Here is a 13,587-nt window from a genome sequence, read left to right as displayed (position 1 = left end):
TCCTCCACCCCAGACAAAGTCTATCGTGGCCAGAGGCTGCTCATTTCCTAACCCATCACAAGCAAGGTTTCTCCAGGAACACACCTGAGGTCAGATAGGGCAGAGCGGCACTGATCGCCTCTTAACCACCCATAGTAGCGAGAAAGAACTCAACAGTATCTGTCCACTGTCTCTAAGTTTAGCATCTTTTTTCCTAACAGTTTTAGTCTTAATAATTAATATAGTTAATGAAGTGTCTTGTGCCCAGCTGGCACGACCTTGGAGTTTTTTTAGTTCTGACTAGTGGCTCATTGTAGAGGAACTTTCCTACGTGGTGAAAGGATTCCAATCTCATATTCATGGAGCACATGCACCCCATGAGTAGGATCCATATGAACAAAGACTTAAAGAACTACAGATACACCTGGGTCCTGATCAAGAACCTCCCTCTTCCCCCAATTTTACTCTATCAAGCAGTTCATGACCAAGGCCTAAACCTACCTTCCTGAGTCTGTTCTCGCAACCTGAGCCTGGCCAGGGACAGTTTCTCCTCTGCTTTCTCAGCAGCCAGACGTAGAGTCTCCACCAACTTCTCTGCATCACCAATTGCCTAAAGTAAGGAAATGCATTAGGACAAGTTTTTCATAGATTTTAAGGCCAAATGGGACTATTGGATCATTTAATCTGAACTCTGTATAAAAAACAGGCCACAGAATTTCATCCCAGTACCGAGCTCACCAATACAGTATACAGAAATAAAATCACCACTCTTTTACTTACTACTTCCCTATACACCTAAGGATTGCATTAGACCGTTTTGAAACAGCATCACACTGGGAGCTCATGTTCAATTGCTTGTCCACTATGACCCTTAAATCCTTTTCAGAGTCACTGATTTCCGGGATACAGAATGGGGGATTGTAATAGGGGCTGCTTTCTTTGTTTCTAGAGATATGACCTTCCATTTATCTTTGTTATAACATTTTGTTTGAATGGGCCCAGTTTACCAGGCAATCCACTTCACCCCCTATGACTCTCCTGTCCTGGTCATTTTTTACCACTCTACTAATCTTTGTATTATCCGCAAATCTAATCAGTATTATTGGTAGTCCATCCCTGGCAATGACGACGATATTGTCATAGTTCTCATATATGGCTACGCATATGACTCTGAATCCTGATGCACAGAGTGAACTGCACTGAGAGGGCATGGGAAGCCTGTATCTATGGGGTGTGATTATGCAGCTCTGTAGTGCCTTTCACATGCAGCCTGGAGATAATTTCGTGATTCTTTAGATTATCTTTGAAGTGCTTATACGGACAATGCTTCTTTCTTTTGCCCTGACTCAGCTCCCCAAACAAGATCTGTTTTGGGAGACAGTGGTCTTCCATTCTGAGGACATGCCCGGTCCACCTAACTTATATTCTCAATAAAATTTCCTCAGTGCTGGTTGTGTTTGCTCTCTGAAGGACTTTAATATTCCTGCCAGCGAATGCTCATTATTGGGCGGAGGGAGCACATGTGATATTGCTCAAGTTCTTTAATGTGATGTCTATAAAGAGTCCACGTCTCAGATTCATACAGGAGTGAAGTTAGAACCACTGCACTGTAGATCTTCAATTTGGTGGAGAGACAGATGTTGTGTTGATTAAGAACTTTTGTTTGAAGTCGGCCAAGGGCCTGGCTGGCTCTCCTAATTCTGGAGGAGATTTCCTTATCAAGAGAACTGTCACTTGAGATGGTACTGCCCAAATACTTGAACCATGGATGAAGGTGGCTGGCACTGGGGCATTGGAATGAAGTGCTGGCTGAAACAAGACCTCTGTCTTCCAGAGACTGATGGTGAGACTAAAGAGCTGAGATGCTTCAGAAAAATCAATGATGACCTGATGTCTATGAGCCATCAAGGCACAGTCATCTGCGAAAAGTGCCTTGACAAGAAGCCTCTCCAGCATCTTGGTCTTAGCATTGAGTATTCAAAGATCAAAGAGGGAGCCATCAAGTCAATAGTGGATGTATATCCCCTGATCCGAGTCCCTTGTGGCATGGCTGAGGACACTGGCAAAGAACAAGTTGAACAGCACTGGAGCAAGTATGCAGCCTTGCTTCACCCCATTCAAGATTTCAAATGCATCGGAGAAGTCACCACTGTCGAGTACTTGCACTATCATGTGGTCATGGAACAGACAGATCATAGAATCATAGAATATCAGGGTTGGAAGGGACCCCAGAAGGTCATCTAGTCCAACCCCCTGCTTGAAGCAGGACCAATTCCCAGTTAAATCATCCCAGCCAGGGCTTTGTCAAGCCTGACCTTAAAAACCTCTAAGGAAGGAGATTCTACCACCTCCCTAGGTAACGCATTCCAGTGTTTCACCACCCTCTTAGTGAAAAAGTTTTTCCTAATATCCAATCTAAACCTCCCTCACTGCAACTTGAGACCATTACTCCTTGTCCTGTCCTCTTCTACCACTGAGAATAGTCTAGAACCATCCTCTCTGGAACCACCTCTCAGGTAGTTGAAAGCAGCTATCAAATCCCCCCTCATTCTTCTCTTCAGCGAAGGGCAACAAAAATGATTAGGGGTCTGGAACACATGACTTATGAGGAGAGGCTGAGGGAGCTGGGATTGTTTAGTCTGCAGGACTCTCTCCAATTTATCCACATCCTTCTTGTAGTGTGGGGCCCAAAACTGGACACAGTACTCCAGATGAAGCCTCACCAATGTCGAATAGAGGGGAACGATCACGTCCCTCGATCTGCTCGCTATGCCCCTACTTATACATCCCAAAATGCCATTGGCCTTCTTGGCAACAAGGGCACACTGCTGACTCATATCCAGCTTCTCATCCACTGTCACCCCTAGGTCCTTTTCCGCAGAACTGCTGCCTAGCCATTCGGCCCCTAGTCTGTAGCGGTGCATTGGATTCTTCCGTCCTAAGTGCAGGACCCTGCACTTATCCTTATTGAACCTCATCAGATTTCTTTTGGCCCAATCCTCCAATTTGTCTAGGTCTTTCTGTATCCTATCCCTCCCCTCCAGCGTATCTACCACTCCTCCCAGTTTAGTATCATCCGCAAATTTGCTGAGAGTGCAATCTACACCATCCTCCAGATCATTTATGAAGATATTGAACAAAACCGGCCCCAGGACCAACCCCTGGGGCACTCCACTTGACACCGGCTGCCAACTAGACATGGAGCCATTGATCACTACCCGTTGAGCCCGACAATCTAGCCAGCTTTCTACCCACCTTATAGTGCATTCATCCAGCCCATACTTCCTTAACTTGCTGACAAGAATACTGTGGGAGACCGTGTCAAAAGCTGATGATTTGTATGCACCTTCTTGGGCAGCCCCAGTTTATGTAGAATAGCCCATAGGCCCATAGACCCTCTCTGTTGACCGTATCAAAAGCTTTGGTCAAATCTATGAAAACTGCATACAGATCCATGTTCTGCTCTAAACATTTTTCCTGGACCTGTCTTACAACAAAGATCATGTCCATAGTTCTACAACTTGGTCTGAAACTACTCTGCGCTTCTGGCAGATTCTCCTCAGATACGTTTGCAATGAGTCTGTTCAGTAGAATGAGAGCTAAATCAGTGCTGGGGCCAAAGAAAAAGTGTACACCAGGACTGGTTCGATGAGAACAACGAGGACATCTCCAAACTTCTAAGTGACAAGCAGAAAACATTTGTTGAATGGCAGAATGAACTCACTTCCATCTGAAAGAAAGATAGGTTTAAGTACCTATAGAGCAAGGCCCAGTCTGAACGAAGGAGAATGCAGGAGAGTGGTGGGAGAGGAAAGCTGCAGAAGTCCAGCATTACGCAGATACAAACAACGCAAACATGTTCTTTGACTCTCTCAAAGCAGTCTACGGACCATCTAAATCTGGCACAGCCCCCTTAAAGTCGACAGATAGCACAACCCTCAAAGACAAGGTGGGAATCATACAGAGATGGGCTGAATACTTCAGTAGTCTATTCAACAGACCATCCACAGTCGATTGGTGTGTCCTTGACCATTTACCTGAGAAACCCATCAGAGAGGATCTCGATCTCTCTTCATCAGTTGAGGAAGTTATAAAAGCCATCAAAACTACTGAACTCTGGCAAAGCATCTGGAAAGGATGGTATTCCAGCAGAACTGTATAAAGGAGCAGGCCCAAAGGCTATCGAGGTGTTTCATGACATCCTGAGTAGCACTAGAGAGGAAGAAGAAATGCCACAAGACTTCAAAGATGCTATTATTGTATCACTGTTCAAAAAAAGGCAGCAACGCCAACTGCGGAAACTACAGAGGCATTACTCTCCTCTGTACAGCAGGCAGAATATTAGTTCACATTCTACTGAAATCAGTAGTGATTTTACAATTACTTCCAGATCATTGTCAAAAATATTGACTAGCATCAAGCCTAATGCTAATCCCTGCAGAACCTGCTAAAAACACTCCCATTCAATGATGATTCCTCATTGACAACTACTTTGAGTTCTCTCAGTTAGCCAGTTCTTAATTCATGTAATGTGTGCTTTATTGATATTGTATAGTGCCTAAGTATATTACATCTCTGTACTTATGTTTATCAACCAACATTTTAATCTCCAATTAAATGATATTAGGTTTTTCTGACAAGACAAGACCTAATTTGTTTGCCCTTTTAGAATATTGACACAATACAGGTTTCAGAGTGGTAGCCGTGTTAGTCTGTATCAGCAAAAATAACGAGGAGTCCTTGTGGCACCTTAGAGACTAACAAATTTATTTGTGCATAAGCTTTCGTGGGCTAGAACCCACTTCACTGGATGCATGGAGTGAAAACACAGGAGCAGGTATAAATACATGAAAGGATGTGGGGTTGCTTTACCAAGTGTGAGGTCAATCTAATGAGTTAAAAATCAATTAACAGCAGGATACCAAGGGAGGAAAAATAACTTTTGAAGTGGTAAGAGAGTGGCCCATTACAGACAGTTGACAAGAAGGTGTGAGTAACAGTAGGGAAAATTAAGTTTAGGTTTTGTAATGACCCAACCACTCCCAGTCTCCATTCAGGCCTAATCTGATAGTATCCAGTTTGCAAATGAATTCCAGTTCTGCAGCTTCACGTTGGAGTCTGTTTTTGAAGTATTTTTGTTGAAGAATTGCCACTTTTAGGTCTGTTTTTGAGTGACCAGAGAGACTGAAGTGTTCTCCTACTGGTTTTTGAATGTTAGGATTCCTGATGTCCATTGTGTCCATTTATTCTTTTGCACAGACTGTCTGGTTTGGCCAATGTACATGGCAGAGGGGCACTGCTGGCATATGATGGCATATATCACATTGGTAGATGCACAGGTGAACGAGCCTCTGATAGTGTGGCTGATGTGATTAGGCCCTATGATGGTGTCCCCTGAATAGATATGTGGACAGAGTTGGCACCGGGGTTTGGTTCTTGGGTTGGTGTTTTTGTTGTGTGGTGTGTAGTTGCTGGTGAGTATTTGCTTCAGGTTGGGGGGGCTGTCTGTAAGCTAGGTCTGACCTGTCTCCCAAGATCTGTGAGAGTGAGGGATCGTCCTTCAGGATAGGTTGTAGATCCTTGATGATGCGCTGGAGAGGTTCTAGTTTGGGGCTGTAGGTGACAGCTAGTGTCATTCTGTTACTTCCTTTGTTGGGCCTGTCTTGTAGTAGGTGACTTCTTGGTATCCTTCTGGCTCTGTCTCTGTTTCACTTCACTAGGTGGGTAGTGCAGTTTTAAGAATGCTTGATAGAGATTCTGTAGGTGTTTGTCTCTGTCTGAGGGATCGGAGCAAATGTGGTTGTATCTTAGAGTTTGGCTGTAGACAATGGATCGTGTGATGTGGTCTGGATGAAAGCTGAAGGCATGTAGGTAAGTATAGCGGTCAGTAGGTTTCTGGTATAGGGTGGTGTTTATGTGACCAGTGCTTACTAGCATTGTGGTGTCTAGGAAGCGGACCTCTTGTGTGGACTGGTCCAGACTGAGGTTGATGGTAGGGTGGAAATAGTTGAAATCTTGGTGGAATTCCTCAAGGGCCTCCTTTCCATGGGTCCAGATGATGAAGATGTCATCAATGTAGCACAAGTAGAGTAGGGGTGTGAGGGGACGAGAGTTGAGGAAGCGTTGTTCTAGGTCAGCCATATAAATGTTGGCATACTGAGGGGCCATGTGGCTTCCCATAACAGTCCCGCTGACTTGAAGGTATAAATTATCCCCAAATCTGAAATAGTTGTGGGGGAGGACAAAGTCACAAAGTTCAACCACCAGGTTTGCCGTGATGGTATCAGGGATGCTATTCCTGATGGCTTGTAATCCATCTTTGTGTGGAATGTTGGTGTAGAGGGCTTCTACATCCATAGTGGCTAGGATGGTGTTTTCAGGAAGATCACCAATGGATTGTAGTTTCCTCAGGAAGTCAGTGGTGTCTCGAAGATAGCTGGGAGTGCTGGTTGCGTAGGGCCTGAGGAGGTAGTCTACATAGCCAGACAATCCTGCTGTCAGGGTGCCAATGCCTGAGATGATGGGGCATCCAGGATTTCCAGGTTTATGGATCTTGGGTAGCAGATAGAATACCCCAGGTCGGGGTTCCAGGGGTGTGTCTGTGCGGATTTGTTCTTGTGCTTTTTCAGGGAGTTTCTTGAGCAGATGGTGTAGTTTCTTTTGGTAACCCTCAGCGGGACTTGAAGATAATGGCTTGTAGAAAGTGGTGTTGGAGAGCTGCCGAGCAGCCTCTTGTTCATATTCCGACCTATTCATGATGACGACAGCACCTCCTTTGTCAGCCTTTTTGATTATGATGTCAGAGTTGTTTCTGAGGCTGTGGATGGCATTGTATTCAGCACGGCTGAGGTTATGGGGCAAGTGATGCTGCTTTTCCACAATTTCAGCCCGTGCACGTCGACGGAAGCACTCTATGTAGAAGTCCATCTGTTGTTTCGATCTTCAGGAGGCGTCCACGCAGAATCCTCTTTGTTGGCAGGAAGCTTCGTGTGTGTTAGTGTGCTGTTCACTGGTGTGTTAGAAATATTCCTTGAGTCGGAGACGTCGAAAGTAGGATTCTAGGTCACCGCAGAACTGTATCATGTTTGTGGAGGTGGTGGGGCAGAAAGAGGCCCCAAATTATGACAGACTTTTACCACTTCAAAAGTTACTTTTCCTCCCTTGGTATCCTACTGTTAATTGATTTAACTCGTTAGACTGACCTCACACTTGGTAATAGCAACCCCCCATCCTTTCATGTATTTATACCTGCTCCTGTATTTTCACTCCATGCATCCGATGAAGTGGGTTCTAGCCCACGAAAGCTTATGGCCAATGTGACAAAGCTCTATCCTTGCCTCCGTAGGTCCTGCATTTCCTGGAGGATTTCGCTAGCCTCAGAGGCTCATTGTGATCCTCCACGTAACCCTTCTCTCTCTAGAGACAAGGGTCACAGTCTACTGAGCCATTTTCATCATAAGCCAGTGAGGGAGGTGAGGAGAAGTTATCCTTCCTTGCACAGTCTCTGTTGTCTCCCAGTCTCAGTGATTAATCAGGGGGAAAAGGGGGTGGGGAGCCCAGGCCCACCCTCTACTCTGGGCTCCAGCCCAGGGACCCGAATAGTATCAGCTATGGTAGCTGACCTTTTAGAAACATTACATGTACAATTCCCTGGGCTACTTCCCCCACAGCAGCCCTCACTTCCTCAAGCTCCACTTCACCCTTACCTCAGGGCCTCTTCCTTGTGCCTGATATGGTGTGTACTACTCAGCCTCTCCAACAAAGCAACTTCCTCCCACAGCTCCTGACATGCACCCCCACCTGACTGGCTGGGAGGCTTTTAACTAGTTTAAGCCAGCCCCTGATTGGCTTCAGGTGTCCCAATCAACCTAGCCTTCTCCCTGCCTTCTGGAAAGTTCTTAATTGGCCCCAGGTGTCTTAATTGACCTGGAGCAGCTGCCATTTCACTTATCCTGGTACCAGGGATTTGTTTAGCCTGGAGCTAATATATCTATCTCTCACTACTTTTCTATAGCCATCTGGCCTTGCCCTGTCACATATTCCCCTCCCCCCGCTCAACACCATAGAGTTGGGCAACTTGGGACGCCAGGCAGTATGCTCATGACAGACCATCAGCGTTGCCATGGTGGCATCCAGCCCTGTGCTGTATGCGGAACTGGAATGGTTGGAGGGATAAGAACCACCTGGTGACCCTTGCATGCTTTTCCTTATTCCGCTGCATCCAGTGGAGGGGTGCATGGTCCGTCACAAGAGTAAATCGCCGGCCTAAGCGGTAATAATGCAGTGTCTCCATAGCCCATTTGACAGCAAGGCATTCTCTCTCAACTACTGCATATTTCTGTTCTCTTGGGAGAAGCCTTCTGCTTAGGTAGAGGCTCGGGTGTTCCTCTTCTCCCACCATTTCTGACAGAACTGCCCCCAATCCCACTTCGGAAGCGTCTGTTTGTAAGATAAATTCCCTGTTAAAGTCCAGGTCTATGAGTACGGGGTCATTACAGAGGGCCGTCCGAAGGTCTGTGAATGCCCCCTCTGCTGCGTCGGTCCACTTTACCATGTCTGGACCTCGGGCCTTCACCAGGTCTGTTAGGGGACTTGCCCTAGTGGCGAAGTGGGGAATAAAACGTCTGTAGTAGCCTACCATGCCTAGGAACACAAGGACCTGCTTCTTTCGGGTCGGCCGGGGCCAGTTTTGAATTACCTCTAGCTTATTCGTTTGGGGCTTCATTATGCCTCTTCCCACAATATATCCCAGGTACCTAGCCTCTGCTAGCCCTATGGCACATTTAGCGGGATTAGCAGTGAGGTCAACCCGCCTTAAGGTGCGCAGTACTGCCTCAACTTTCTCCAAGTGGGTTCCCCAGTCTGGCGTATGGATGATGACATCATCTAGGTATGCAGCTGCATAACTAGTATGGGGGCACAGCAGCTTATCCATGAGGCACTGGAATGTGGCTGGGGCCCGTGGAGCCCAAAAGGGAGGACGGTGTACTGGAATAGCCCATCCGGGTTGGAGAATGCTGTCTTTTCTTTAGCTTCTTTGGTCAGAGGAATCTGCCAGTACCCTTTGGTCAGATCCAGTGTAGTCAAGAATCGGGCACGACCCAGTCGGTCACCCAGTTCGTCGATGCGTGGTATGGGGTATGCGTCAAACTGGGATGTTTCATTCAGTCGGCGAAAGTCATTACCGAGTCTCATGGTACCGTCAGGTTTAGGCACTAGAACAATTGGACTGGACTACTGACTGTAAGATTCTTCAATAACCCCATATTCTAACATTTTCTTTACTTCGGCCTTGATTTCTTCTCTTTTGGCTGCTGGAATTCAGTAGGGTCTCAATGTTACCTTGGCTCCAGGGATCGTGCGGATATGGTGCTAGGTCTCAGTCATCCGCCCTGGTTTTGTAGAGAACATATCTAGGTTGCGATTAATCATGTTGGCTGCCTCAATCTTTTGGATCGGCGTCAAGTCGGATGATCTCCTCACTTGCTCGTGTAAGTTATCCTTCTGGGGAAGGGTCACCTGCATGACTAAGCATGCCTCTCGATCGTGCCAAGGTTTTAGAACATTGATGTGGTAAATTTGCTCCAATTTCCGGCGGCCTGGCTGCCGCACCTTATAGTTCACCTCTCTCACGGCTTCGATTACTTCATAGGGTCCCTGCCACTGGGCCAACAGTTTACTTTCTGCTGTGGGCACCAGTACCATCACACGATCCCCTGATTGGAACAGTCGAAGCTTCGCTTGGTGGTTATAATGGGTTCGTTGGGTCTCCTGTGCTCTCTCCAAGTGTTCCCGTACAATGGGCGTAACTCGGGCTATCTGATCTCTCATCTGCAGTACATGCTCAACTGTGTTCCTTCCAGGATTTGGCTCCGCTTCTCTGGCTATATCCAATAGACCCCGAGGGTGGCGCCCATATAGTAGTTTAAATGGAGAGAAACCCGTGGAAGCTTGCGGAACCTCCTGGATGGCGTACATGAGGTAAGGCAATAGGGTATCCCACTCTTTCCCATCCCGGCTCACCACTTTCCTGATCATGGTCTTGATGGTCCTATTGAAACTTTCCACAAGGCCATCTGTTTGTGGGTGGTATACAGAGGTCTGTAGGGCTTGTACATGGAGCAATGAACAGAGATCTTTCATCAACTTGGACACGAAAGGTGTCCCTTGATCAGTCAATATCTCCTTGGGTAGCCCAACCTGCACTACCTCCTTAGCTATTGTCTTGGAAGCTGTGTTGCGTAGGGGAACAGCTTCCGGGTACTGGGTTGCATAGTCCAGTACAAGAAGAACATGTTGGTGGCCCCAAACTGTCTTCTCTAGGGGCCCTACCAGATCCATGGCTATCCATTCAAAAGGAACCTCTATTATTGGAAGAGGTATCAAAGGAGCCTGCAAGTGCGGGCAAGGGCTATGTAACTGACACTCTGGACAAGAGGTGCAGTATCGCTGGACATCTTCATGTACTCCTGGCCAGAACCTCCGCAGGATCCGTGCCTGGGTTTTCTCTACCCCTAGGTGTCCTCCAAATAGGTGACTGTGGGCGAGACTCAATATGGGTTTTTGATGTTTTTGTGGCACCAGAAGTTATTGTATCTCTTGCTCCTGCATTTGCACCACGTGTTACAGAAGATCTTTCTTCACTATAAAGTAAGGTCCGGGACCCTGGACCTTCCCATCCACGGGTATCCCATCAATCTCGGCCACCTCCTTCCTGGCGTTATCATATCTGGGGTCCTCCGCTGGGTCCCGCCCAAAAGTCTTTCTCCTAGGACTAACCTGCCCAAGCTTCCAGGGGCCGGCTTCTGCTTCTTCCAATGGCTCGCCGCTGTCATTGCTGGGGGCAGCCTCTGGCTCACCTTCTGTGGTGCAAGTTTCTCTGTTGGCTGCTCGCGTCCATCAACCTACTAGGGAGGTCTTCTGGCCCTGGGTCAGGATCCGGGTTCCCAAGGCCTTCGCGGCCTTCCTCTCTTTTTTGTCTTCCGGGTCTTTCGGGGGACTGAGAACAGATCCTGAGAAATCTCAGCAAACATCGGGGGTTGACATTCCCGCGATGACGAATCGCTGTCCTCAGGGTCCCCACCTCCCTCCAGCCTCTCCGGGGGGAGTAAATTATCAAACCCTGGATAGTCCCTCCCAATGGCTACAGGATATGGGAGTTTAGGAACTACACCCACGGTCACCTCAATGGGGTTTCCCTGAACCTCTATCTCCACTGGGATGGTGGGGTAATGGCTCACGGCCCCATGCACGCAAGTCATTGGTACGCGTTTGGCTTGTAGCAGCTGACTACTTTTTACCAGCTTACCCGATATGAGGGTGATAGCACTCCCCGAGTCCACAAGCGCTGAAGCCTCTGCTCCATTTATCCTCACTGGCCTGGTGTAATTATGCAGGGCTAATGCGACCCCCGCGAGGTGGATAAGGGAGTATGGGACCTCCCAATCCCCCAATTACATTGCATAGACTCCTCAGTGCTGGGACACTGTGCTGCTATGTGTCCCCACTCCCCACATGCATAACATCTATAATTGCTTTTAATCACTCCCCTATCCCGGGGGTTAGGGGGTTTAGTCCCGGGGTTCCCCCCACTCAGGCCAATCCTTTCCTTCTGGGGTCCCCACTGGTTTTCCGCCCCCTCCTTCTTCCACCTAGGACTCCCCAGGGGTTTGGCTGCCCAACCTTCCAGGGTTGGGGTCAGGTGCTTGCTTCAAAAGGGGCCTTCCTTGGGTAGTCGAGTCAGTTCCCTGGCTGTCATCTGTCTTTCTACCAGCGTGATCATCTCGTCGTACATGGATGGATCGTTCTGGCCTACCCATTTGCGGAGATCTGGCGGCAGTCCCCGCATGTAATGGTCTATGACCAGGGTCTCCAAAATCTCCTCTGGCCTGCACACCTCGGGCTGTAACCACTTCTGCGCAAGGTGTATGAGGTCGAATAGCTGGGATCTCGGGGGTTTGTTCTCCTGGTATTTCCACTCATGGAACCTCTGGGCCCTTACCGCTGCCGTTACCCCTGATCGTGCTAGGATCTCTGCCTTCAGACGGGTATAGTCAGTGGCATTTGTGGCAGGAAGTCAAAGTTGGCCTTCTGGGCCTCTCCACACAAAAAAGGGGTGAGAATGCTGACCCACTGCTCCTGGGGCCACGCCTCACGCTGAGCAGTCCTTTTGAATGAGAGGAGATATGCCTCTATGTCAATCTCCTGACGTCATCTTTGGCAGACAACCAGTGGCCCTCAGGGTTTGCGTCCCGTCTGACCCCCGGGCCTGGGTGGTGAGGATCTTCAGCCGATCCACCACCTCTCTCAAGAGGGCACGATTTTGGGTCACCTGGCTCGTCAATAATTGATTGGTTTCCTGCTGTAGCCACATAGACTCCTGTTGTGCCATTGCCTGAACCCGGGTGGCCTCCTGCTGGGCTGCCGTGGCTTGTACCAGAGCTCTTACCACCTCCTCCATTGTGGTACAAAGCAAACAAACAAACCAAAACAAAAAAAAAATCCAAAACCCCAGTGCACATTTTTTTTAAATCTCTTTCTTCCGCCATGCTGTGAACGAAGTCCCACTCCTGACACCAGTTGTGACAAAGCTCTGTCCTTGCCTCCATGGGTCCCACGTTTCCTGGCAGATTTTGCTAGCCTCAGAGGCTCACTGTGACCCTCCACGTAACCCTTCTCTCTCTAGAGACAAGGGTCACAGTCTACTGAGCCATTTTCATCATAAGCCAGTGAGGGAGGTGAGGAGAAGTTATCCTTCCTTGCACAGTCTCTGTTGTCTCCCAGTCTCAGTGATTAATCGGGGGAAAAAGGGGGGCGGAGCCCAGGCCCACCCTCTACTCCAGGCTCCAGCCCACGGACCCAAATAGTATCAGCTATGGTAGCTGACCTTTTAGAAACATGACATGTACAATTCCCTGGGCTACTTCCCCCACAGCAGCCCCCACTTCCTCAAGCTCCACTTCACCCTTACCTCAGGGCCTCTTCCTTGTGCCTGATATGGTGATACTCAGCCTCTCCAACAGCGCAACTTCCTCCCACAGCTCCTGACATGCACACCCACCTGACTAACTGGGAGGCTTTCAACTTGTTTCAGCCAGCCCCTGATTGGCTTCAGGTGTCCTAATCAACCTAGCATTCTCCCTGCCTTCTGGAAAGTTCTTAATTGGCCCCAGGTGTCTTAATTGACCTGGAGCAGCTGCCATTTCACTTATCCTGGTACCAGGGATTTGTTTAGCCTGGAGCTAATATATCTATCTCCCACTACTTTTCTATAGCCATCTATAGCCTTGCCCCATCACACCAATTAAATTTGTTCGTCTCTAAGGTGCCACAAGGACTCCTTGTTTTTGCTGACACCTGTGACAAAATTCCTCTTCTACCTTGGTGGGTCTTGCACTTATTGGCAAATTTGCTCACCTCAGAGATTCACGGCAGCCCTCAGTTTGGCAGTTTTCGTGAACCCACAGTCCAGGTCAACTCCTCCTGTGTCTGATCAGGAGTTGGGAGGTTTGGGGGGAACCTGGGCCCGCCCTCTACTCCGGGTTCCAGCTCAGGGCCCTGTGGAATGCAGCTGTCTAGAGTGCCTCCTGGAACAGCTGTGTGACAGCT

The 13,587-nt window shown here is 48.3% G+C and overlaps 1 protein-coding gene across 8 annotated transcripts in view; it reads right to left on the bottom strand.

Moving 5' to 3' along the window:
* IQANK1 (IQ motif and ankyrin repeat containing 1) overlaps positions 1-13,587 on the bottom strand; it is a 100,132-nt gene that overhangs the window by 10,117 nt on the left and 76,428 nt on the right. For all 8 annotated transcript variants that reach the window (XM_075124822.1, XM_075124816.1, XM_075124823.1 and 5 more), the window contains one exon: positions 481-589. In XM_075124822.1, coding sequence (XP_074980923.1) covers positions 481-589 — 109 coding nt within the window. The remainder of the gene's footprint in view (positions 1-480; positions 590-13,587) is intronic.

Source organism: Caretta caretta, chromosome 2 (assembly GCF_965140235.1).
Source record: "Caretta caretta isolate rCarCar2 chromosome 2, rCarCar1.hap1, whole genome shotgun sequence".
Lineage (NCBI taxonomy): Eukaryota > Metazoa > Chordata > Testudines > Cheloniidae > Caretta > Caretta caretta.
This window is presented reverse-complemented; position numbering and strand designations above follow the sequence as displayed.